This window comes from Patella vulgata, chromosome 4, assembly GCF_932274485.2.
Source record: "Patella vulgata chromosome 4, xgPatVulg1.2, whole genome shotgun sequence".
In the NCBI taxonomy this organism is placed as follows: domain Eukaryota; kingdom Metazoa; phylum Mollusca; class Gastropoda; family Patellidae; genus Patella; species Patella vulgata.
The window spans coordinates 54385175-54412949 of record NC_065882.2 but is presented as its reverse complement, the minus strand read 5'-3'; the positions used below and the strand labels follow the sequence as shown (position 1 = coordinate 54412949).

The 27775-nt window shown below is 33.5% G+C and overlaps 1 protein-coding gene across 1 annotated transcript in view; it reads left to right on the top strand.

Moving 5' to 3' along the window:
* LOC126818719 (AT-rich interactive domain-containing protein 3C) overlaps nt 1-24818 on the top strand; it is a 39632-nt gene extending 14814 nt beyond the window's left edge. Inside the window, exons 3-7 of the mRNA XM_050546256.2 lie at nt 9906-9978; nt 15754-15937; nt 22451-22653; nt 23339-23578; nt 24476-24818. Coding sequence (XP_050402213.1) covers nt 9906-9978; nt 15754-15937; nt 22451-22653; nt 23339-23578; nt 24476-24582 — 807 coding nt within the window. The 3' untranslated portion in view covers nt 24583-24818. The remainder of the gene's footprint in view (nt 1-9905; nt 9979-15753; nt 15938-22450; nt 22654-23338; nt 23579-24475) is intronic.
* The last annotated feature ends 2957 nt before the right edge of the window (nt 24819-27775 follow it).

Below are 27775 nucleotides of genomic sequence, written 5' to 3'. Positions count from 1 at the left end.
AATTATAACGCCATATCAAAATCCAAGTCCATCAATCGATCCCAATTGTCCAAGGAACAAGCTTGCCAAGTTTCATATCTATCTTGCTTGAATTAACGTAGACGTTTTTAGAAGCGCGTCGCCCCCAAGACAAACAAGAACAACCAGGTGGGTAGCGCGAAGGACCAGTTCCTTATAATCACTGGTCAAAATAATAACCCATTAATGGCGAGATTCATCCAGATAGTAAAAAGAAAGAATAATGTTTTCTTCTTCCATTTTATTATATTCAAGTATAGTTAATAGTGTTTATAAAAAGATCGGTGCTGAACACCGAAGCAATAATTTGGACAAATCTCACGACATGAACGAATTCATTCTTGCTAATATTTGAAGTAGCACAAAAAGTTACAATTCGTGATTAGGCAATCAGTGTATTGTTTTAAAAAAAGAAATGTGGTCATTCAAAGTGACTATATTTGTCTATATGTTTGTTCTTATTCATCGACTTCTTTAATTTTGTTTGTTTACCCCTATTCTGTATTTGTTTTGTTTTCTGTTATTGACTTGAAATTTGTTTTAACTCTTATCCTATTCTTGACTCCCAATCTCCATTCTTCATTCAAGATTGTTTTAGCCTACGAGTCCTGATTATCTAGAAAAAACAAATTAGATACCTCTAATATCTCCAACTGTGGCCACTACTGTGGTAAAATCTCAAAGTCGACTAGTTCTATGAGTTCTATGCAACTTCCAAGAATATATTCGTTAACTTTCGTTTCATTTGAATGTCTTCTCAATGAAAGTGTATCTTTTGTATGGCGCTTTTGGGTCTTTTTTTGATTGTTTCATCTTTGTTTTGTTGTAAAGTCATCATTCATTGTCTTAGTACAAACCATAAGTCATGGGGTTTACAATATTAATGCCGGGAATTAGTTACAGAATTATGGAAGACTTTATCATCTAAAAGAAACAATAACTATATATTATTATTCCAAAATCTTTTTCTAGTGATAAAACCAGTTCAGATTCATTTTGATAATCTGGAGTTTTTAGTTTATACCTTGGAACAATCATTGTTTGTACTTCGGCTGTATTTATGTATGGTATGTTCTGTCTACAATTTGGAAGTTTGTTTTCCTGCATCATTAAAATTATTTGAATTACTGTGTAACTGGGAAAGTGCTACTTATCATAATGTAAATTTGTGAACCTACGTGTATATCACCAATTCTAATACTTTGATGTTTTACATTAACATTTCAAAATGAAGGGTAGAATAAACAACAAAAACTACTTAAGATTCAAGAAAAAGTTATCCACATTTATATCTACATTATTGGCATTTGATTGGTAACTGGAAAACATCGCATATGATTCAAAAACATTTGACTACTTTGTAGCGAGTTTTTCAGTAGTTTTTCTCTTGAACTCAAGCTCAGAAATTAATGGCTTGCTGTCTATTTGGATGTAATAAAGGATTTCGATACGTTCAAATGGTGTTTTTACAGGAAGTAAACATCTATTAGAGAAGTAAGATGATCTTAATCAAAATAAAAAGCCACAAGTTTCAAGTATCTTTGCCATTTCTTGTTGAGTATTTCACCAGATCCAAACCAGCAAACTTTCATTCTTTCATGAATTAATGTGATTGTTCTTACTCGAGGTCATATACTTGTCTCTTCTGGAACGATTCTTCAAAAATGTATATGGCCTCTTTAATCGGCCTCAGTTAGCAGTGAACCGCGAAGTTAATAGTTTGTTTCAACCATCTTAAAACTTCATAAACGTTTTGAAAGGCGCTATTAGGGTCAGTGTTTTAGATTAACTTAAATTGCCGAACATCATATAAAGTATTTAACTTATTTCACAACCTTATGGTTAATAGATTGGCCCAAAGTTCCTCTTCTGCTCTTCCCTTCTTCTTAAACGTTAATTAAACACACTTGTTTTTAATCATATAAAGGCATTATAGACTCCATTCGTCCATCAGTTTCAAGTTCTTCTCTTACTAAAAATCACGATTAAGAAAATATAAAAAATGGCGTGATTTTAAAAAAAGAACTTCACTCACACACTTAAGAAAAGTAAGGTGAAGTTAAGTAAATAATTAATGTTTAATTTAAAATAAATGGATAGATTATTTCGTTTATTTTAATTAGTTTTTTTCATTGTTATCTTAGACCTCGATGTAGATCTATGTTTTAAAACCAAAAATAAACATTGTTAAGATGGAATCTTGGTAGAAATAGAAGCTTATAGAATTCCAGCAATCTGTCTTGACGCAACTATTGAGGTGCTGATAGAACATTGCTACATATTGTTATCTTGTAGCTAATTTCATACAAACGGAGCAATCGTCTGAGGGCGTCTATAAACCATTTCATTTTGTCACTTTAGCAGCTTTTAACTATTCCGATATAGTTTTGTTTTATCCGGAGGCGTTTTTTTGTGGCAGCCCATAACACCTGAAAGGTGCTTCTCTCAATCCATGGATCGAACCCAACTCTCAAGAATAATAAGAAATATAGTTAATATAGTGTATGCTCTTTAATTCTAGTGATGAGAACGTTTAATATAAAGGTTGATTCTATAAGTTAATTTGATGATGTGGTACTTTTGAAAACTCAGTACTAATGGCTTTCTGGAAAAAATATCAATGCCATGTATCTACATAGTAAATATTATTAATATTAGTGTTTTACCATAAGTCGTGTAAACAAATATAAAAGATTCCAGCTCTGAAAAATAAATTTAATCTAAAATGAAGGGTTAATAAATACAAGTATTTATTATTGTAATTCTATACTACGTACATATGTTAACTTCTAAAGCTTACATTGTAACGATGTTCCTGAAGATCACGACCTCGCGTTGACCTCGATTATTTATCCCAAATATATATAAGAAATTAAATTCGCTTAAATATACAGTAAATGAAACTAGAACTTGAAATGTGTTATAGCTTGTGACAGAATAATTGGATTTATAAATACTCAAATGAAAGATTTTATAATTCAGAGGATCATTAAAGCGCCATCTTTCAGCAAGACCAGTTGCTAGTGATGATAGAATCTGTCCCGCAAACAAACTGTTTCTACAAAAGTTGAACATACATCATTTCAATCTATCTTGTTCATCAAATAATCATACTTGTAATGTCGACGGAAGTGATTAAATGCTTCTCATTAAATACCACAAAATTAACTTTTGAAGTTAAAAAATGTTAGTAATTAACTTCGAACATATGAAGAAGTGGGACAGGTTTTCTCAATGTGCGGTTCTATGAATTTGAGAAGTGCATTAAAATAAACCAACATGAATTAGTAGCATGATTAAGTTAGATTGTTAGAATGTGTGTGAATTGGAACTTTGAGAATTTTAAAAGCTGGGTTGTATGGTTATTGACCGGGCCTCTACGTTTTCTTGTACTCCTCTTCAAAGTCGAATAGAACACTGCCAATGTACCACAGACATTTTCGTGTTCCAGCTGCCTAAAGAACTTAAACATAAACCAACCCAAGGGACAGGCATTACCCCTAACAAGCGTGACATTTCCTTACATTGGGGGTTCTATTATAACCACGCCTTGATTCCTGGATTGAGATCCTTCGTCAAATGATTTTTAACATAGTCGCGGTAAGAAATTAGCAATTTTTGGCTCTGATGTTGAAATTGTTAAAATATAAAATGACTGTCATGTGTCTTCAGAACAGAAGATGTATTATAGTGTAATGCGTTACATCAGCGAACACAATGGTCACTTCCGGTTTAGCAATACGATATTTAAAATGTCATTCTAGTTGTGATATTGCAGCCCGCCCTGTTTTTAAGATTGTATATCTCTTCTTAATTTCATCAAAAGAGTATATTTCTGCCACTGTTCAATGAGTCGTTACAATATAACTGACGGATGGACTAATTAGGCGTTCAGGCTAAAAGCAAGGGGTCGGGTCAGATTACCAACGCATGCTGTTCAGTGTGTAATGTGTGTAGACACGTGTATTCTGCTTCTCGCGATATTAGACGAGATAATGGAGAGACGATACCTACCGTATTGTAAATAAATGTATAAACGGGTATAAAAAAATACCTAATAACAACAAGGTTTTAACATTCACCTCTGGGCCCCAGGAAACTAACTTATCACCATCTAATTAAAAACACTCTAACATCCACTTAATGTTTTTATAACGAGCTGTTTGATTGGCTAAATTGGCCCATAAATTCTATGGATTATTAATCTTTGGTAGTATAAATTTTCACAGGGTATATACATTCCAATATTGCTCATCATTTTTTTTTCGCTCTTGCGTTTTCGTACGAAATTAAATGCTAATGAAATGTTGTAACAGTCATGATAACCCAGGATGGTTTAGACGACTAGTGTGTTCAAGTCCGACTCACTCGAGTAAATCTTAAGACAAATAAAGAAGAGGTTATGTATTAATTTGCTAAATCCGCGTTACCTTGGACTTTGTATGCTGATGTCTGTTTATAACAAACACAGCGATAGAAAGGCAATTTAATTACTTAGTTAATGTTGTACTGCTTACAGCATAACTGTAAGCACTATTTACACAGTCTTATCTATTAACAAAGATTTTTATTCCATTTGATACCCCGTCATCTAATTAAATTTGCCAGTTTCCATCAGGCCAAAATAACGCACCCCCCATTTTCTGGTATTTAATGGCTACGAAAAGCATCTTGAATTGTTTAAAATCTCGTGTTCTATGAAGTGTCTTGCTATGAAATTATTCCAGATTCATGTCAATATTGAAGTTTTTATTTCCGCAATTTATTTAATGATTCTTATGTAATGGATGTCTAAGTCATTTAAATTTCTTCGTCAAAACATGATGTTCAGATTGAACGTGGGAGTTAATTCGAAACAAATGCACATTTGGTAGCTGTTTCTTATTTTTCTAGTATTTTGGCAATACTAGATATTTTATATTCCAAAATGGTAGACTGTTGTGATCTCTTTAAAAACTATTTACAGTCAAATTATTTCCTATAACAGACCTGCTATCAGGTTAAAACATGGCAGATACTACTTTTCAATGGTACTAATCAATCAATTTCAAAATTTCCATCTTGACTTTTTTGTTTTGGTGATTGCCAAGAATGTTTCCGTTAAGCCCTTTGGGGTTTTGGGAGAAACTGGGGGTCCCGTGTACACATTTGCATGCACGTAAAAGAACCCTTGTTAGAATATGGCGTATGCCAGTCGCAATTAACCCGGATGGAACAGAAAAGTGGGACGTTAATCCCCATTTCATTTCGGTAGGGGTTCTAGAAATCATAAAGTAGTATGCGTCAATGCAAGGACATACAAACTGTCGAATACCAGTTTCAATGTTCCCTTCAAGCCAATTTGTCAAAATGTCAACAGATGAATTGTGACTTTGATAAAGTGAATCATTTGATCTGTGATACTGAAAATCCTAATTTTATTTAAAAACTACATCCACTGTATTTCTCAAAGATGTCAAAAAGACATGGCCACCACTTTTGTTTATCTTAATCATTAAAGTTTATTTACTACCACGATTTACTGCCTTTCATCTACCGACATAGATTGTATAAGAGTAAATAATCTTGTGTTTTCTCAACTCTCTTATTGACAAAATCAAACATGATTTAGTTTTATTTCATTTGATGCTCTATTGTTTTATTTCGTCTTAATCCCCCATCCAGATTGAAATGATATTAGCGGGTGCGCGAGTATTTAATCCCTTCTTTCATCGATAAAAGGAGACACTGGCTTTCTTGGTAAATCACAAAATGTCTTTACCCAGTTCTCAGGAACTCCGAACAACAAAGGCGAGTTCTTTTAATCTAGGTGAAATTAAGACCGATTTGACTAGATTTCATTTGGCATGACATTGACCTCAGAACATTTCATCTTTCAAACACTGTTATGATTCTTCTTCACAACTACGATTAAAATTTACTTTGTTCTAATTTATTCGCCTCTTAAGCCGGGCATTAAAGGTACAAGATGGGAGAATGGAGAGCGCGTTCCTTTACTGCAGTCATATTCAGGTGTGGCAAATACATAGATGAAAATACCGGGGAATCTTCCACAAGACCGTAATCTTGGTCTGGATAAGTTAACTGAAAGATGAAAGAATTGAAGATTAGCTCCTCTCTCTATTAAATAGAAGGGTTTCATATATTGTAAAGTCGACAGCTTTAGTTGGAATGCTACATCCTAAAGTTAGGTTTGATCCTCAGTAAATATTAGTCTCGTCTTAGAAGTCGGGATGATCGAGATGCGTTCTCGCGACATCTTCCCATTCTAATATGTGATAGACACGTTGTGGGTAATTACGTGATGACATTTGCCTGGTGGATAACTTCTATAATGACATTATCTCAACCGGCCAAACCGTTTATTCTTCCAAATGAAAATGAGTTTAAGAATGAAAGTGTAAAGGAATTTTTCCCGAGCGCCGAGTAACAATCCAGATCTTTTTTTTTATATCGGTATGTGGGATATGTAGCTCTAGTAAAGTTGTAGGTCAAACCTTTAGATGAAGAGACGATGTCAGATGACGAATAATCCCTTCTTGTTAAAAGACTGAAAAGAATAATTAAAATCACCCGCATCATTATGTTAAATTGTAGCATTTTGTGAACTTTATGTCCGTTCATTTGTTCTACGCTTGGTGTGGTATTCAGCTGTCGCCCCCCTACTCGACAGTCGGCATACCTTGACTCAGATATCACACCTTAGGTCTGCTTTGCCTTTGACCAGAGTACGTCTGATTGAATGCAGTTTTATGGCGGTTTAGATTACGCACACAACTGTTGGAATTATTAAAACATGACCAGGCTGATATGCAATTCCGTGATGACAAGGTCGGGCAAACGTATGTGGTTTGGGGTAGGACAGAAACAGAAATCAGTATTGTAGTATCTTCGAGATAGACTATAATAATTTATTTATGGGTTGGGTTGGAAAATGCTTCGAAATGATGACCTTATCGCAGAAAAATTGAAAATAAAATAAGGAGATTGGCTGATTTGTTTTTCGTTTTTTCCTTAATTGAACTTATTTGTACATTGTGCTAGTTACTCACTAGAGTTGTCTCCACCTGAACTTACCTGTCTTCGCCTCAAATGGTTGCCGCTATAGAAGTCTCTACGTTGAGGACACTTGGTTTTTAAACGAAGGATATCCGAAACTTGTATTTTCCATTGTTATCGACAAAGTATATACATGTCCCTTTTGTAAATTGAAATTTTAGTTAGACCTACTGTAAAATTACATGATGTTATTAGTAATAATGTCCCTTTTGTTAATTGAAATTTATGTAAGACTTACTGTAAAATTACTTATAGTTAAAATAAGAATTGTCGCTCTTGTAACAAATTTCGTTCATATTCGTATGTGTGGAGGCATTCGCTCGTGTAAGAAATTTCGTTTCCATTCCTTTTTATGTGCCCTATTTGTTTCACGCTTTCTTTTTGTTATTCACCATGATTACTAGAGCAAATTGTGAACTTGTCTTACACGCATGTAAGAAATCCGAATGTTTTACCTTTGATTTTTTGTTTGTCAGTATTATGGTCCAGACAATTTAATGCACTTATTATATAGAATAAAAAGTGGGTAATGTACAAATTTCAATTTATTTATCAAAATTTGTGAGTAGTAAAAAGTTACCATTGATGTGTTCAGAATTAAGAACATTTCACTAACTGAATGGTGAGATAAAGTGTGTTTGATATAATACTGTCAGTTTCATACATTATTCTTCCTTGAACAACCCAAAACAATACTCTGCTATAATATGCATGTATTGTAAAAAAAAGGTATGGATAATCTGCATTATAATTTGAATAATATGATACGATAATGTAAGTAATTTAATAGTAAATCTTTACAATATGAAAAATAAAAACTGGGTTGCACCGTAAAGAGATTTTCTTCTTATATAGCTTAATTCACAAACCAGAGTCTCTATTTACACTCTAATCATCGTGTTAGTCTATATTAACCCAGATCAGTTTCAACAAAAAATACTTCTAAATAGATATCAAATCGTTTAACAGAATAACACTAAAATACATTATACCTATCTGTACATCTCTACATCTATGTCTACGTTAGCATGAAACCTACCTTACCAGTATCCTAAAGCAGGCATTATTCTGTTATTGTCATCACTTCAAATTAATCTAAGAGAAAAAAGCACAGGGTTGCACAATTTGAATTGGAACTCAAATAACGATCATTACAAGTCAATCTGGAATAAATCTGTTCAGACGTGAAAATAAGTAAAAAGCCGGAATCAAAATGAAATTTCCAGGAATGGCAACCATCATTAATGTTAATTAGTCATTAATTTAAACAGGTTAAGAAATTACTTTCAGCTAAACTATTTCAAATATCTCAAAAAACCGAATATTTAGTTTTATATTGAAAAGTTTGGAAACTGTTTTCTCATTAAAGTTTGGGGCATGTTTTGTTCATTTCAATTATACAAAAAATGAAAGGTATTTGTAATATAATCAAAATTGAATAGTAATCGGGATGAATTCCAAGATTCAGCAAATGAAAACATTGAAACTGTAGCCGAAAGCTCATTAAAAATCTACTTTTTCCACCATTCGTATGCATTTTTTTAAAGCTCATGGTGTTTGACTTCTTGTATGTTTTAGAGAGAGAGAGAGAGAGAGAGAGAGAGAGAGATGGGGTTTAACGTCCACTCGACACAAACTAAGTCATTTCGGGACTAACATATGGATTAATTTATTTCGATAATTCCCTTGCACGTAGGGGTCTTTAGCAGTGTGGGGGGGGGGGGGGGCTGGAAAACCCGGAGAAAACCCACGAGGTTTGACAGGCGACTCTACTCCTTGTCACGTACAACCAGGGAATCGAAACCACGCCAGTTGACTAAATGACAGACCTTATGATACAGCGCCCACGCGCTAAACATTCGGCCATTCAACCGCCCGTATATCTTAGATCAAGATCGCATTATTTAAAATCAGTTATTTTTTGCAATCTGGCAAACACGAAAAAGCAACCCTAGAGCTGACCGAGACTGTTTTTTTTTTAATGTATTTTTATTTTGAGAATTGTCCACGATGTTTTGGGGTTGTTGTAAGTTACAGATTAAGATCTTATCAAGAGATTACACTGTAAATTGGGATATTTCCAAAGATTCTTAAAAAATTGCAAGGACAGCCGAAAACTCACGAAGACCCGTTTATATTTGTATGCTGTTTGGTAATGTTGGACTTGAGTCGTTTAAAAATTTGTCTGGTAGTAAATTAGAGTTGAGGATGTAGCGAGTTGAAATGAAATTAAGTAGAAGATATACGATCGTACAGACGCGGCTCTTAAATTGAGCGAATAAAGCTTATAAATATATAATCCACATTTGATATCTGATGGTAATATTTAACATGTGTGTATGACTCGCGGAATTGCTTTTAAATGATGATCAGAAAGAGTGCATGGCATGACAAGTTTAATTATGGTTTATTAATCGAGATATAAGAGTATGTACGACTTTAACAGAAGGGTGTAATTAAGAAAGTTTTTAGGCCAAAGGCTACCAACCTCATATATACGTCTAATACATGTCTATACATTGTGGGGGGTAAATTCAGCTACATGTTTTATATGTATTGATAAATGGTCTACATGGATTTTGTCTGAAGTGGGTATGCTAACTATTTGATCCATTCTAAATAGTACTATATAGTTAATTCAAATTCAAATTCCATGAAATGACAGTATTAGTTGCACGAATGTGTACAAATGGCACACAGCCCCAAAATTTGGTGAATATTAAAATCTTTAAGATGAAAATACCATACAAATGGTGAACACTCCCAATACAAATGTTGGTATTTCTTTAACAATACATTTAACAGAATTGTCTTTTATATCATTTCAGCTCTATGAACTTAGTGAGGACCCAAAGAGACGAGAATTTCTCGATGATTTATTTAGCTTTATGCAGAAAAGGGGTAAGTGGTAAAATGGTATTGTTTTCTTATCCGAAGACCCAAGGGCACAGAAAATAAAATGCTAAATATAGATTTTCAACCTATAAACAATAAAAAATCTCAGATTGCCATTTGAGGGATTTTTAATCCCTTGCCAACAACAATGTTGTTAAAGATGAATCTCTAAAAGGAATATCAGTACCAAATGTTTCAGTTCTATTCAGTATTTAAAAGGATACGATATAATGGAAATGAACGGGGTGTGGCTAAAACAAGCCAGCGCCACCTACAGTATAACTTATTTCTATACCTATTTTTTATTGTTTTAATAGTGAAAATTACAATCTAAAAAGACCACATTTGCACAAGAAAACTAATTTTTCATCTTCTATCTAGGCTTTGATATTGACTAATTCGTCCATATATATTAACAAGCCTACTTGTAGGTAATTAATATACAAGTTTATATATACGTATCGTTATAACTTATAAAATATACTTCTAAATGACTATATTGATAGTATATGGCTATATTATAATTATGGTTTGAAGCATGGGGTTACAACGTAAGTAGTACAATTGCTCCTATTCAGTATATACTGAGATCATAATGAGTTAATATAGGTAGCGATTTAAAACTATTTTAAGTGCAAAACAGCCAGTTACAGTTCCAATTTTATTCACATTAATTCTGATACTTTTTATCCGTTTTGCACATCTTCAAACACTTACACTTACGGATGAACTTTTTATTGCTCATTAGAAGTAATAGGTTAAAATTTAGATACATTTTCTATACGCTCTACCTACATCAAAGATGTACAAGTGCCATCATTTATTAAAATATCGTTACTATAATTTAAAATTCTCAATTTTAGTTTAGTTGAAATGTGTTTCAATTATTTGTGCTCTCTCATGAAATATTCGTTTTAGGCAATTTCTTTTGATTGTCCTTATTCAAATCAAACTCAGAAATTCGCATTCAGGCGTATAGTTCCTAAATTCCAGTATATACCAAGAGCTAAAAGTTTTCCTTTTATACACTTATCAAATTTTCATGTTTTTGTTTTATCGACGATCAGTTACTCTCCAAGTTGATATTTTTATTTCTTTTTATTAGAGGAAAGGTTGAACTTCACGCTTCAAGGAACTTAACTCATTAAACTCTGGGAGCGACTTCGTATTTATTTCTTTTGTCATATTTAAATCCACATCACTTAATTTGTTGTAAAATGAGAAGCTTCCTATTGATTATTAGCCGTTGACTACTTAAGGCTAAACACCGGGGAATTACATAGAAATTCATCATTCCACCTTAAATGGGATAACATTAAATATATCACATTTAAGGCTTTCATGTGGGAATGCCGCAAAAATACAATACATGTTTCAAAGTATAATACATGATTCTACTTACAAGACTCTGACAATAATTCATTGTCGTTTTTGTGAAATATAAATTCTTAATTTGTCTGGTTGGCTGTTAAGGGATGATTAATGACTGCATTTATTTATTAAGTTTCTGTCAAGAAATCGGCTTCGAGGTTTTGGAAGATTGAAACCCGAACTTGATTTTGATAAATGGTAGACAATAATTACTAACATATATAAATATACATTAACTTGTTGGCTTTTTTATTTTCATGATTCAAATTGAGCGCGTTCTATCCATGAATAAGATAAATCATTGTCAAATTAATCCTTTAATTACAGCATTTCCTATATTATATGTCGCAAGGAACAAAATCTGGTGAACATTTGTCTGAGAAATGCTATGATCTCTTGAAATATATAAGTCGTAATGATGACCTTTCAAGACACTTGAATTGTGAAGAAAATGCCAATGATGATAAAATAGTTGATTTAATTTTAATTATGAAAATTAAGTTGATTTAACATTAATAAAGTAAAAAAAAGGCTGATTTAACATTAATAATAACAATAAAGTTTAATTTTACGTTCATTACTAACACCATTGCATTCATTTTATGGAAATAACGCCAACCCATCGAATAATGTACCCGAATGTTCATGCATTGCGACAACGATCACAAGAGGTAAACGTTATGAACAGCAATTTTCTGATTGGTTATTTGAGGAGAATAATATGTGTGTATTTGACATGGACATAAAAAAACATCTGTGATAGCCCGAATAAAAATGTACACTAAGCTGTGCGTCTCTTTTCTAGTCATACAAATAAATTGTTCCGATACAGTACTCTTTAATGACAGGTGGAAAATGGGACCGTGTAAGGAAAACATCAACCTCTGATGCAGTAGTCTCGACGCGCTGAATCCTATGAATCACAATGGGCTTCCATAGTGCATAGTATTATGTCATGACACGGTGGGTTGATATACATTATTTTACAACAATGGCGAGCCATTGTGCAACATTTTTTTGTGTATTTCTGGCTATCAAACTGCTAGTTAGCATACCGGTGGCTTTATTTCGTCTATTGTAGTACAATTTATACTCATTAGTGCCACTAGTCGTATTGAGTGTATAAAATTCGGGGATTTTTTGTCAGATAAATTATAGTTTAGGGGAGAATTTAATGCTTTTGAATGATGAAATAATTATATATCAGGCTTGAATTCAGATTAATCTTCGTTTGGCCTGTATACATACTTGCTGGGATAGATTATCGTTAAATGTATCTATATATCTATATATCAAGTATATTTTTAAAGAGTCGATTTAAAGTGATTAATATAAATACTAGTATTATTTGATTTATTGTAATATAATACATTTGATACTCATGCTTGAATTAATATTAAGTAACCTATATGTTAGAAAATTTTATTAAAGACATGTTTTCTTTTACCCTTCGAAAACATCTTCTGCCCGTGAGTTCTTTTCGGGATGCAAGATTTCAAAAGGTAGCCTTTAATATTTTTTGTTATTAGTTTATGTATCAGAAAGGATAACTTTCATCACAGATTTACAATAATAATATATTCGTTATGCTTTTTTATTTCTGCCCATTATCTACTACTTAACCCAGATCACTGTTGTTTTAATCCTCCCTCTGTGATCTAGTTTATCTTTGTTAATTCCTCATCCCCTAAGATCTGATTAACGACCCTCAGAAGTGTTACATAATTGCACAGTTACATATACAATGTACTTCAAGTTTATATAAAGTAAGCCTCCACTGAGGTGATATCGCAGACATACATGTACTATTATTCCCTCACAGGGCACTGCATAACACATTCCCGTCTCCATGAGCCTGGTTGGTGCAGAAATGAAGGCCGTTAAACCCATTTCATTTTCATTTCCAACCCTAGTTTGTATCATGTGAGAAGAATTCAACAATCCCCAGTATTATAACATTTGATCTAGTTGTTGATCATCAGCTCCATTTGTTATAACATCTGATCTACGTGTTTGATCATCAGCTCCATTTGTTATAACATATCCTCTAGTTGTTTGATCATCAGTTCTTTTTGTTATAACTCCTGATGTTGTTCTTTAAATAATCAGCTATATTTGTTATATAACTTGCGAGCTACAGTGGTTTGATCATCAGCGCCACTTGTTATATAGTGATCTATGATGTTCGATCATCAGCTCCATTTGTTATATACTGATCTAGATGTTCGATCATCAACTCCATGTGTTACTTGACAGCTTTTCTCGATGCTTGAATATCAGAAACTCCCTCTTTTATATAAGAATAATATCTCACCTCATTGAGATATTGGCTCAGTATTTTATATAATATGTCATCTTCATTTTTGATCATCAGTTCCATAATGTTTATTCGATCCCATCTTGACCTTTGCTCTTCACATCCGAATATGCGCCCACTGCGCGTAGTTCTTTGCAATGCATTCATGGAAAGGTTCATTTAGATCTTTGTAAAAACTGCAAAGCCCCAGAATCTAGATCATGCATTAGGCATGTTTAATTACTAATGTGAAGGGTTCTTTAATATTATAGCGCAATAATTTTGATTTATAGAAGAGACGAATTTAAACTTCTGGCGCTCTTAATTCAATTAGGCGTGTAAATTGTATTTAGAAATTAAAAGTTGGGTGTAATTATAAATATTATTTGTACTCCAGGAATTACTTTTTCTCTTTTTTTCTTCGTCATGTATATTCTCATTATTTCCTCTTTTATGATAGCCTAACGGCTGTACCAAGTACAATAATGAAAACAGAAACAGCCATACATTTGTTTACGCATGATATATTATGATCTAATAAATATACATAGCTTACATTGTTATTCTTAAATGTTTGATTGTAATTACCTACAATGGATTTGCCATATATACTAATAGATTAACAGAAATATACTCTGCTACGCTTAACAGCAAAAAAGCACCCAAATTGTTGAGTTTTGATATTCTACTCTATTATAAGTCTTTCAAGAAAAAAGACAATTTTGCTGATTAATACATTATCTTGTCAAAATAGACGTGATTCACAATTCTGATATTAGGTATAAATCGTATTTATAATGATTAAGGCTATTGAATTTCCCAAAGAAATGTTCTTTGATGTTTACCTCAATAAACCCCCTTTCGTCTTTTGTTTTATTTCTAACTTTCTCACTATAGATGGCAGAACGGTCATGTAGTCTATAATATGCCTATTACATGTACTAATAAATTGAATACTGAAATAATCTGAGGTCGTAACCCATAGGCTTGCCATTGTCTAAATAAAAAAAGTTTAAAATATATTTATAAAAAATCCAATATTAGTGTAATTACACTCTAATTTAAAATAGAAGCCACACCATTAGTAGAATTATCTCAAAATCTTTTGTTACATCTTTCTTTTGTTCATGAATAATATCCTATCAGAAACGAGATATCTCTTTTTATGCCTATGGTTAGTTTACTTCATCAAATGGAAGTAATAGTCATTCTGTCGGATAACAGAAGCACAATAAAAAATTGAAAGTTTTATTGTGCGAATAGAGGTATCAATATTTGATTGGCGTAGAAGTGATCAAGTGATGAATTTCAATGATCACTTACCGAGACAATATTCCATTCATGCGTTCCATTCTTAGACAATAGCTATCATACACACAGCTCTTCAAATTGTTACAGATTAACCAAGAACAAATATTGGAGAATTAGATGTTGTATGAGCAGCTATTTAGATGACAACCTTTGATTATATCCATTAGTTTTGAATACAGTTAGGATAACGTAAGACTGTTAAATGGATAATAAATAAAATATAAGAGACATTAAGTGAAAGAAAGATAATGATAATGTTTTTGTCGTTTTAAGAAAATGTATTTTGAAAATACATGTTAATTTTCTTTCTTTAAAATCAATACAGGTCTTTGAATTTAATGTGTTGAGTTGTTGTTGCGAAATGGATTTGTCTAAAATTAACATTTTAATGTTAAGATATAATGATTTTGATTTCAGCATTCGACTGTATTCAAATTTTGTAAACAAACCGATGATAATTTAATCGTGTATACAAACTTTCTCCCCATCACAGATTGAAATAATACACCAGATCAACCCAATTCATCCATTTTTGGCCCAAATCAAGGTAGTTTAGCTCCTTTAAAACTCCAACGGATTAAAGATTTTGGTGAGGTATCTTATAATAGTGTTCTTGCAATAAAATGATAAATTGAGTATAAATATAGATTGGAATTTTATTAAGTTCTTCATTTTTTTTGCACCGATCCTGTATTGAAAGTTACGGTGTTTATTTATTTCCCCAAGACACACAAGTCTAGTATGATATACATGTATTTAATTAATGAACAATAATTGATATGATTGTCTGTTTCTGTTTTCAGGCACACCCGTCAACAGAATACCAATAATGGCGAAACAGACATTAGATATATATGAACTATTCAGATTAGTTGTATCAAAAGGGGGCTTGGTAGAAGTCATTAACAAGAAACTATGGCGGGAAATAACCAAAGGCTTAAACCTGCCCTCATCCATCACTAGTGCTGCCTTCACACTTAGAACACAGTAAGTTTTACTTATATTATTATAAATGATAGACATGTAGTATTTCATATATTGTATAACTTATACCCGCTCCGAAGATGATTCTTCGACCAATGACATAAAACGAATGAGGAGAGGCGGTTTCGATTTGTCATAACATTAATCACGAATCATCGAGAAATATGTAACTTCATTTATATAATAATGACAAGCATTATTCTGTATTCAAATTCATTTAATATACACTTAGGGACAGTCTGTACAAATAAAGAAATATATAGTATATTGGCCCAGAAATATATAGATATAACATAATTATTTTCAAATTAATTTAATATACACTTAGGGACATTCTATACCAATGGGGAAAATATAGCATCTTGGTCCAGAATGCTTAAAATCAATGCAGTCTGGTGTAAGTCATGGCCAAGTAATGTTCACATTAATTACTGTTAATTTCACACCGTCATCTTTATTAATTGGTCCATTGTTAATGTCATATTGCTACTAATATATAGTGAACCCTGAAATATTAACATATAGTTATAGTGTATAATGCTCATTTTAGTCCCACCATTTAATTACATTTTGTATCCCTGAAATCGGAACAATATAGACAGTACTAACTTTTATACCCACAGCAGACTTCGTAAATTCAATATCCCTATTAATGATAGTTATTGCCCTTTATTCATCAATGATGTTGTTAAGTTAATTATATTGTCATTATACACGTACATTTATTATGATTTGTTCTGTGTAGATATGGAGTCCCAGTGGTGCCTCATTTTATGTTGTGTATCGATTCACTAACAAGATATTATTTTCCAATTTCCATTAAACACAGAGAATTGTATTAGAGCTAAATTGTGAATAATTCGTGTGTCATAAGACTAAATCAGGCCCGAAATTAACTCTTTATTGTTAAGTAGTCTTTATTCTCTGTAAAGAGACTATATGTTAAGGCGAGACCAGCATTGTAATGAAAAAACCCTTCTCATGGCTTAATGGTTTCGCATCCCATTACTGTACACAAAATTGCTTCACACCTTTTCGCTTCCCCTTGCAGCTGTGGCTCTCTCAAATATCATTACCGCTGTTCAAAGTGTTTAGACTTTCCTGCAAAGCTCTGGTGCTTGGAGACAATTCAACATGATGATAGATATCACCGCTTGAATCTGTCTTCACGTTAATCAACTGGGACCGTAAAACATTTACATTTCACTTAACCGTCCAACTTATTGAATAATTCGATTACAAATGGGGCATTTAATTAGCTTTGTGGCCTATTAATATTATTATACAGTCATTATCGAAGGCAACTCATCACAAAAACGTCGGATTATACGAAGGGAATAAAATTTCTCTTAAAATAATTCTATTTATTTTGCGAAGAGTTTACAAAAAAATATGTTATTGAAGTCAATTATAGACCAGTCGATTGTTTGTTGAGAAGTATCGGAATTAAAGTGAGAAGTTCTAGTGTGGGATGGAGAAGAAGTATATATATTATAATAAAAGACATTAGATTAATCTCTTTTTGTTTTTTTAAAAAAGCATAAAACATATGTTTTTCAACGGGTTATAATAAGAACAAGAAAAGGCAAAACTAGAATATCCGAAAAAAGAGAAAAACACACTTTCAAAAAAAAACCCACCTTGTTTCGTTTTTTTGTTTGTCTGGAAAGAAATTGATGGAACAAATATCTTAATCGCCTTAATATTTCTACACATAATATCTTTGCTATGGTGGGCCTTCCAGTGTTGACTCGATAAAAATAAAATACTAAAAGCTCGTTTTTAGCATTTGAATGGATCTATCACTTAGACGGCCTTTTCATTCCCCTTTATGATTCCCGAAAAATGTTGCGCATTGGTAGAAAGATAATTGAACAAGAACTTTTAGTTTTTAACATTAAAATAGGAGAAAGGACATAAGTTGATTTGGAATTTATTGGGACAAAGATGCGAAGGAGTAACTTAATACTGATAAAATTTCAATCTATGTTTTTATAACAAACTGATCGCCTTTGAATCTTATACCATTTATATGTAGGGACAAAAACTGGAATTCAAAAGTCAACCGTAGGAGGAGATGATTGGACAAATTGCAAAGAAACTGCTTTATACCCCCCCCCCCCATGGTAACATAAATACATGCTTTACATTAGAGAGAGAGAAATGGGGTTTAACGTCCGCTCGACACAAACTAGGTCATTTCGGGACTAACATATGGTTTAATTTTATTTCAATAATTCGCTTGCGCGTAGGGGTCTTTAGCAGTGGGAGGAAACCGGAGGTCCCGGAGAAAACCCACGAGGTTGGACAGGTGACCCTACTCCTTGCCACGTACAACCGGGGATTCGAAACCACGCCAATCGACTCAATGACAGACTTTATGACACAGCGCGCGCACGCTAACCATTCAGCCATCCAACCCCCCGCTTTACATTAGTATATAATGTTAAAAACTATACTTCACTTTGCTTTTCACTTAAAGTGTTCACTGAATAAGTCTTGGCGCCGTTTCACGACCGAGAGAACAATAGAAATAATATCGTGTTGTTGGCGTTAGATTAAAAAAATCATCAATCGATGGATGAAGTTGTAATTTTCATGATTTTGTTTTTACCAAAATGGCCCCCAATGAATTGTATCAATTAAAACTAACTACATCTACATTAACCCTTTATAAATAAATAAATAATGAAACGTCAAAAGCAAATGGTCTGTTGACTATACCGAATCTAGTTGTATTTGACCATTGATCAGTGAGTGATATCAAACAATTAAAGATCAAATAACAATAGAAATGAAACGAGTCTTTAAAGAAAAGTAATTTATTAATTAGTTAGCATTAACTTGTAATTAATGGAGTGTAGAAATAAACTAAAATCCAGCAAACGACAATGGCTACTCAGTCGTCCTTTTTGCCAGAAACTAATTTGTATCTATGTTATTATTTCAATAGTTTATGTTTTAAAATTAATCGATTTCAGAGATTTTGGTCGACCCTCAATCTTTTTATGTCCTCTACCCCCCACCCCCTAATTTGTTTTATCCCATGTGAATTGTTTTAATTGTCAAATAAGTCTTTCATTGGATTCTTCTTAAGATCATAACGTCCTAGATAATGCGTCCGTGGTCATGGATCGTGCAAGATCCAAAGCTCAGCTCCACAAAATTGCAAAAAAGTGTAAGATAACACTAGAAGAATTATTAAAATAACTTTGTGATTTGTATTCATTGCATTGTAGAACGTTTTATTTATCCATAACAAAAACTTTAAGCTAAGAGAAAGATCTTATAAGACTGGTGCCACTGTTACGATGCAAAATGAAAAATAAGCAGTTAGTTAGTCGCCGTATTCCACTGTTGTTCAATATTCCACTGTTGTTCAAAATGCCATTTAATAGAACATTTAAACAGGTTACTTTTTAAAACCGTGTGGTGTCTAATCAGAGGTGTTTCCCTTGCTTTAATAGAGGCATTGCCAGTCTTGAACAGAGTGGGCTAAGACGCCCCCATTCCCGCGTCTGTTTCTAGATATGCTTCCTTGTCTTCGTGTTAACTAGAAAATTATGCTATCCGACCGGACAACTGTACTACCCGATATCTGATAGTAAACTCCCTATGCCGAGGCTTGTCTAGTCCTAGAAAAGTATTTTTTTTATGTGTACGTATTATTAAAGCCTAATTAACCCTGTTGGTATCTCGTGGTTCCTGAGAGCGACGTGAGAGTTGCAGAGATTAGATAAATTTGACTGAAGCCTTATTATGAAATAATTTGGTAATTAAATGCACGGTTAAATATAAATGGCCCATTTGAGACTAAAAACGTTAATTTGATGAGATTCACTGAATACTTACACGTATTTACACACCAAAATGACCTATAGAAGCTCGAAGGGATGTCAAATCCATACCTTTGTATTCTGACGCGTGTGGCATAGATTATTGAAAGTGATGAAACCCTTTCCGATAACTTTCTAATAGGATGATAAGGTTTTTAATCCAGTATTTGGGTTGCCATGCTTATATCTATTCCCCTTATGCTATTGTGTAAAATAACTTTATTTAAGCAGACACTATTGTTAGATCGAAATATTAATCTGGGGTGCACCATTGGAATTCAATTAGAACGAAAAAAATAATGACTACTTCCGATATCTAAGTTTAACGGCACATTACCTTAAAGGTGATTTAAGCACATGGTAGAAAATGGTGAATTAAGCGTCCTGGAAACAGTCAAGAAACCTAATTAATCCAATAGTGTAATGTCATTTGTTGAAGATTATAACAAATTAGAACCACACTTTGCAATTTATTAGGTGTTACTTAGAGCAGAAAATTGTAGCAGTGAATTACACGAGTTGCGTTAATTTGATAACATAACACCTTCATTGAATTAAATGTCGTCCAACACTATCAAATATTGATACCAGTGGATGCCAGTTGATTACGATTTCCTTTCTCCGCGACGCCATCAACTTATTTTCTCTATGTTCGTATAAAGAAATGTGGAAGCTAATAAAATTAATCGATTAGAATTTAACGTGAACAATCCTTTACTATATCTACAAAGTGTTGTCATTTCCCTTTTTTGACTTGTTTAGCTTAGAAATGCGTTTTCAGATGAATCAATGGTGTTAGTTGTTGAATTGGCATTGGCTCTACTGATATGTGCAAACGAATATCATAGCTGTGTGCAAATGTTTAATCGACCCTTTCTTGACTTAGAATAATAAATGAATATTCAGATTTAAACCATGTACAGTGTATATGTGTATCTGTTTATATGTGTATATGAAATGTTATACCTTCATTGACGAATTAGATGGAGGGGCCGTGGAACTGACCTATCGACCAAAACGTCCCAGGCTCTCATTCCGGTGTAAGTCTTAAAGAACACTTTTGTGATTTTACTCAGGGGTGGCACCTGTGGGATTGAAAGGGAAGATTTGCTTTGTCGTTCGGATGGCACGAACAAACTCAGGCCCATCTATGTATACATTGGCGTGTAGTAAAGAACACTTGACAGCTGAGTATAGTCGGAAACGCCTCGGTCCAGACAAAATATGGTCCCTTCACAGTGCACACGTAACCATTGAAATGACAAATACCACCAAGCATTACGCTGATGAGACGTTCAACCATATTCTATTCCACTGCGTCAGGAGACAAAGAAGTGTTGGCCCTGGTTAAGATAACAATAAGATATGATAATACTGGTTTCTCTTAAGACTGAATTTTAAAGAACAATATATTCCTAAAAATATGCCATTCCGGTTCTGCAGATAAATATCTCCAAAGTTCATTTTAAAATTTAGTCAGGATACCACACAGCTTGGTTCATTCTTCTATCCAAAAACAAGTTAAGCCCGTCCTATTGTCAGTTTGTTATATCAAAAAGATAGGAATGATAAGAAAAAAAACAAAACTAACAAGGTCATCTGGAGGCAACAGTTATTTTGACACAACAGTAGTTACGCGTAAATTTGGATAATCGAATCATTTTTATTACATATACTTTACTCTTAAATCGCTGTTATATTTAAAAGTACAGTATACTTAAAATACAAAAGCTGCTATATAAATATGTTAAAAGGAATTGTAGAAATATCTATACGTAAAAATATATTGTTAATTGAAATAACTGCATAAAATAATGAAATGTAAAACTACTTGTTTTTATTAAACTTCTGTTACTCAAATTATTTTACTGATGTACGAATGTCGGCGAATGCGTTATTCAAATAACAGCTTTATGAATTGATCTGACGTTAGATTTTTTCAGCAGATACTCCTCTTTCATTTCTTAGCTATTTCTAGAGTTACGCCGCACATCTTGAAAAATCTTGCCCTTTAAATCTTGGAGTGTTGATAAAAAGCACAATTGGTTTTGGTTAAGTCAAATACACGAACAAAGCCAGTGACAAACACGCATTAATTGCCTTTTAAATGTCCCTTTCTTTAAATCGTTTAAACCTGAAAAAATCGAGCTAAGAATGAGAAAAAAAAATAACATATAACGCTCTACCATCTCAAAACAGAAAGATAACTGTTTCTCTTAATGCCACCATTACTTTAAACATGTACTTTGTAATGTAGCCTAATAATAAAATGACGTTTTTCATTGACTCATGATTTTTTCCAACAATAATTCTCCGAAAGATATATTTTAAGTGAAAGGAAAGAAAAGAAAATTGTTTTCACACCTTCAATTGGTTTTCTTAGAAAAAAAGCATGCCACGAGATTTTTCAATACAACTTTTTTTTACGATATTGTCATTTCAATCATATCATCATGAACATCCATTTAGGTTTCATTTTTGGGTTTTAAAAAAGCGGCAACATCTTAATAATACAAATAAAAACTTGAATCAATAATATAGTACCTTTATTACCGAAACATATTATTTTAAAAGATCTTCTGCATAGTTACCCGAAATAAACATTCGGATATGTCGACATTAAAAATGTTGTATTCTAAAGTCCTATATTTCAGCTTCTGATATCCACATATGTTTTCAGGTATATGAAATATCTATATCCCTACGAATGTGAGAAATTGAAACTGAGTTCACCGAGTGAATTACAAGCTGCCATTGACGGAAATAGACGAGAGGGACGACGATCACATTATGGTTACGAAATGTCCCACAGTCCAAACTTGGTACCACCTAGTCATTTAAACGGAGGTCTTCTAAACGGCAAACATCGTATGGGATCACCACGTAAGTTGTAACATAACTTCGAATTTCAGATAAAGATGGGCTTTTGTTGCATACGGCTGTCACATGATTTGACTTCAAAATTGCCTTAGAACCAAAAGAGGTCCTATTTAATGAACCGGAACAAAAAGACACAGAACTTGAATACTTTAATTTGTTAAAATATGGTTACAACGCCGTTGTTTTATATGACTGAACTTCAAAATTAGATTTTTCACAGAAAGGAAAGTGAACATTCATGTATGAAATGTTAAAATATGGCCATATTTCTCGGGATCTTTATATAGACCCATTAATTGATATCATAAATTCATAATTTAGAAATAAATGTCATCTATAAGTAAATCCCAGAATGGCATGATTGACCTTTAATATCTAATACAATATTATATTATACTATACTGTCTTCTCTGTCAATATATATCGGTAACCCCAGTAATTTATTTTCCACCTTTCTGTATAGATATTATATTGGTGATCAATGTTTGATTCCACGTTAACCTTTCACTGGTTCTAACAGTACGATTGAAAGAACTCTAGTTTTAGTTAATTTAGATTAGCCCTGTTTTGCGAAGAAAGATAAGTTTATACATGGAAGCTTCAATTACATGGAATAAAATGGTCCTTGGTTAACGGTATTCCTCTTCCATTCACCGGTTATGCTTTAATTTAATTTTTCTTGTTTCAGCTAATGATGACAGTTTACCTTCAACTCCTCACAATTTGTCTACAAGAGTTCTAACAGAACGCGATGCTCTAGCTATGGAAGCTGCTTCAAGGGCTGTTGAAGAAGCTTCTCGTAAAATGGAAGCCGCCTCCAGGACGGCGATAGATGAACCAAGTCCTAGTAAACGTATGTTAAGTGAAGAAGAAAGAATGCTCCTTCATGCAGGATTTCCTAGTGCTCATTTCAAAATCACCTCAAGAAGTAAGTTTTTTTTTATATATTTTCAAGTAAGGTGGCGCTGTTGTTACGTAATAGTGAGAATAATAAGCAAACCCGCCACAACACTGTTTTACTTTATTATAATGATTTAATCGGAACATCCCGTCCTAGTAGGTTAAGGTCGAGGTAACAGTTACTGCTGGTGTTAGTTTCTTGGAAAACATCATGCATAACTGACATCTTATGACTCTAGCAATGGTATAAACCTGGATTTCAGAAGACAAAAGTTGTTTCTTTAAAAAACAATATTTTTATTCAGGATATCTGAATGGAAATGGAATGGTGTTTAACGTCCTACTGTTCTGCTCCTACAGGGCTAATGAAGACGGACATACACCATGTAGTGTGCTATGATGGAAAGTTTGTCTGGACAGCTGCGCTATGGCCTACTCTTATTTCGAATTCCAACGGTCAAGGGTTCTTTTACGTGCCCGCCAATGCATACACGGGAGCTGGGGTTTTCATCCCATCCGAACGATTATATAGTTGTCCCTTTTCAGGCCCTCTGTAATACACTACTGACATGGGGAAACAACGCCGGAAAACCCTATGAATGGAGTCGGAGAACAGACTTAGCCTATGTAACACCCCTCTTCCTAAACTACCAGGTATACGTTTCTTGGCATCCGTTTTCGTAGAAATGCTTTGGGAACTACTTCTACGAATTCCAGATAGTAGACCCAGAGCAATTATCGATTTGAAAAGTTAACTATAACTTCCGGTTGCATTAATTGGTAATTTTGTTAATTGTCTGACGAACGTGGTGAAAAAGCGTTATTAAACCGTTTGGATCATCTAAAGCCTATGATATTTTTAAAGTAAAGAAAATTGTTGATGTCGTCCCAACATTCTTAACATATTATAAACTCTCTTTTTCAGACGATGGTCGCTCAGAAATTGATAGTTCGTTGGTCATTACTATGGAGATTAACGGTATTATGTATCAAGGTGTACTGTTTGCTCAACATCATCACCGACGAAGTTAAAATGTGTAAATAATGTGTATAAAACAATAAGTGGTTTAAAGACAATTGTATCATTGTAGTTCGTGAAAGCATGGCATATACTTGTTGAACATTTTGAGTGAACTCTTCTTATCATATTATATATATTATATATGTATAAATAATGAACTATTTGAATTTGTCTCATAGCAATTCATTGTTTTCATTATTCCATAAAAAACACAATTATCTTATTATTAAATAATCTTTTAAGCTATGATGCTGACTGTTTATTGTTTTAAAGTGTTGTACATAGACACAGCTTGTGTGTCATTGTAGTTTCTATATAACGTTTGGCTGGTCAACGTTTTTGTTCTTTTAGAATCAGATTAACTGCAAATGATATTTTTTTTATCGGACCAATGACATAACATCGCTTTTCTAATTATTCATCGGCTTACTTATACCGGGACACCTGCTACCACTTATAGATAAGCGAGATGTCCTGAGACAGGTTCACATAGCTGACTGTTTTGTATTCCATCTTGACATTCGGTTTGTTTTTCGTGAATGACGGGGGGTTTTATTTTCGTATCGATGGTACTAATTCTGACATTATGGATTTTCTGTGTTGCTCTCTGGCTTTTTTAGTACTGCACTGCCAATTAGTTGTGGATCACTGTTCAGTCGGAAATCCTCGGTTTTTAATTTAGGCTACGCAGTGATTACATTTCTTGCAACACACAGACGTACTTGTCATACAAAAGCCGAGAACAGGGAACTGAAAGGCAATGGGTGAACCGCACTGTTCAGAATGCACATCGATGTTGCAATTGATTACAGTTGAGAATTTCGAATGTTTCAGATGTTATATATCTAGTATGTTCATTATCTAGTATCAAATAGTTTCAAACAAGCAATCATGTCGCCTTAATTAACAAATTTGCACGTCGAATGTGACGCGAATTTACATAACGATCAATTATTGTAAATCTTATCCGATTCCCTGTTTTATAGGGACAGTACTGATGAGTACAAAAATAGTAGAACTGCCATCCCATTGAAATATTTCGTCTTCCGGACATCAATGTGGTTGCGTCAAAAATTATAGAATTTCTGACACGGTTAATTTAGACTCGAGTGGGTTGAATTGTTGCAACTAAATAAACTGCTCAAAACATTTTAGAAAACATAATTGTTATGATTGTAATTGACGAGGTGTTGGTTTTCTTTAGATATTTGATTTCTCTAGAGTAAGCGAACGACACATGATATTCAACACATATTTCTTCTTCTCTTCTGTTTTAATATAAACAACGAGAAATTGGAATCACATATTCTGTTCATAGGGGGATTTTATTATTGAATAATCCATTACTCCATATAACAGGGCGGTGGTTTTTTTCTTTTGTAATAAACTAGAGACTAGTCCAAATTGTTCCAACTCTTTCCAGGTGGAATTCCAATCCCTTGACAGAACGGGGGATTTTTGGCCCCCCCCCCTCTATTTTTTAGCAGCTTAATCATACCATTCATACATGACTGCACTTTTTCTGGAATGTCTGTCAGCGCAAACATCATTTTTATCTATAGAGAAGTGTAAAATACGAAAATACGTATTATTCTTCAAATTCTGACTGCCAAAGGATATTTTACGTATTGGCCAACTACCAATTTTTGTACAGAGCCTTGGTTTTTCGTAACATCCAAAGTACTAAACTCACTTCCCTTGTTTGCCCCACAATCGACACCCCTGTTAAATAAGGGCAAAAAACATTCTTTTGAACCCATGGCATAATAGATTTGAGTCCAGTTTCCATACTGCACAACCTTGATATGACTTAATTCCAAAACGATTCAATTTTCCGAAATGTTCCGGGGGGCTCGGAAGGGACCCCACAAACATTTTGCCAAAAAAACCTATTCAGAAATTCATTATTGTGCATCTCTATAAATGAATTACATGTACATGTTTTTGACTTTTAAATAACAGCTAATTCTCCACTTAGTCATTTTTACACGGATCGTAACACCATCATATTATTTCTACGAAAATAGCCGTTATTATCCAGTTATAGAAACAAATCGTAAGGGTAAGAAATAATTCGGGCCCCGACTTCACAAAGCATTCTCAGACTTAACTTAAGGATTTACTAAAACATTGTTCGCCTTATTTTAACTAAAATATAACCCTTTATAAAGTTTTGTTGTTTTAAGGTATCAAATACATCAATAAGAAACTATGTGCAAGTTTTGTTTTTCTGGATGAAAGATATTTCTTATAAACAGTGATGGAAAGGAGATTTAATTCTTAACTTAAGTCTGAGAATACTTCGTGAATTCGGGGACTGTTTCGATTCAATTTTACCCTGCCATTAGCTTGGACATATCTGTGATGTAACTCCATAGTAGTTATGGCCCTTTACTTTCGAATGGAATGTATTTCGTTTGAATCCCGGTCATTCCGAGAAGAACGTCGGAGGAGGTAATGGTTGAGGGGCAGCAAAGATAGAGTGTGTAGTTGTCAGTAGGCAACCCGAGTGTACATTTTGACGGACTAGTAACTTAGAATTATGATATCACGAGACAATTTGAAAAGATGCATTTGCCAACGACCCATCAGATCAAAAATTCTCAGATATTCCGGGCCAACAATGGGGCCCCAAACGGGAAATGAGGTTGGGACATTAGAGAAATTTGGCAAGCGGATTTTTCCCATCCGTATCGTATACGTGATACGTTGCGTCAATGTAGTTTTAAAGTTTTGGCAGATTTTCGCGTCACGTACGTATACGTCGCTGAACTGAGCTTAATTCTATTACAGCACCACCTGTACTATTCAAGTGCCTAGCCTACAATTTCCCGGGGGAAGTGAAGTCGCTCGACAGGCGCTGGGCTATTAAAAAAAAAATTAATGTCGAATCTTATTAAAAATCTTCGACTTCGACTCGACTGCAATTTTTGGTTTCACTAATGTATCATTTCAGAAAGGTCCCACATCCCTAAGTTTAGCACGAAGATCAACTAGCATGCAGACAGGAAAAGTATGAAAATTCCGAGAAAAACCCATCAAAAATAATGATTAAATTCCAGTCGTTACCATGGATAAAATCACATCAGGGATACACCTTCGTGTTCTAGGATACACACAGATTCATAAAACGCTATGATACAACATATCAGCGTCTAAAAGTAGCACAAAAGACATTTTCTGTCGTATCCGTGTGCTGTATCA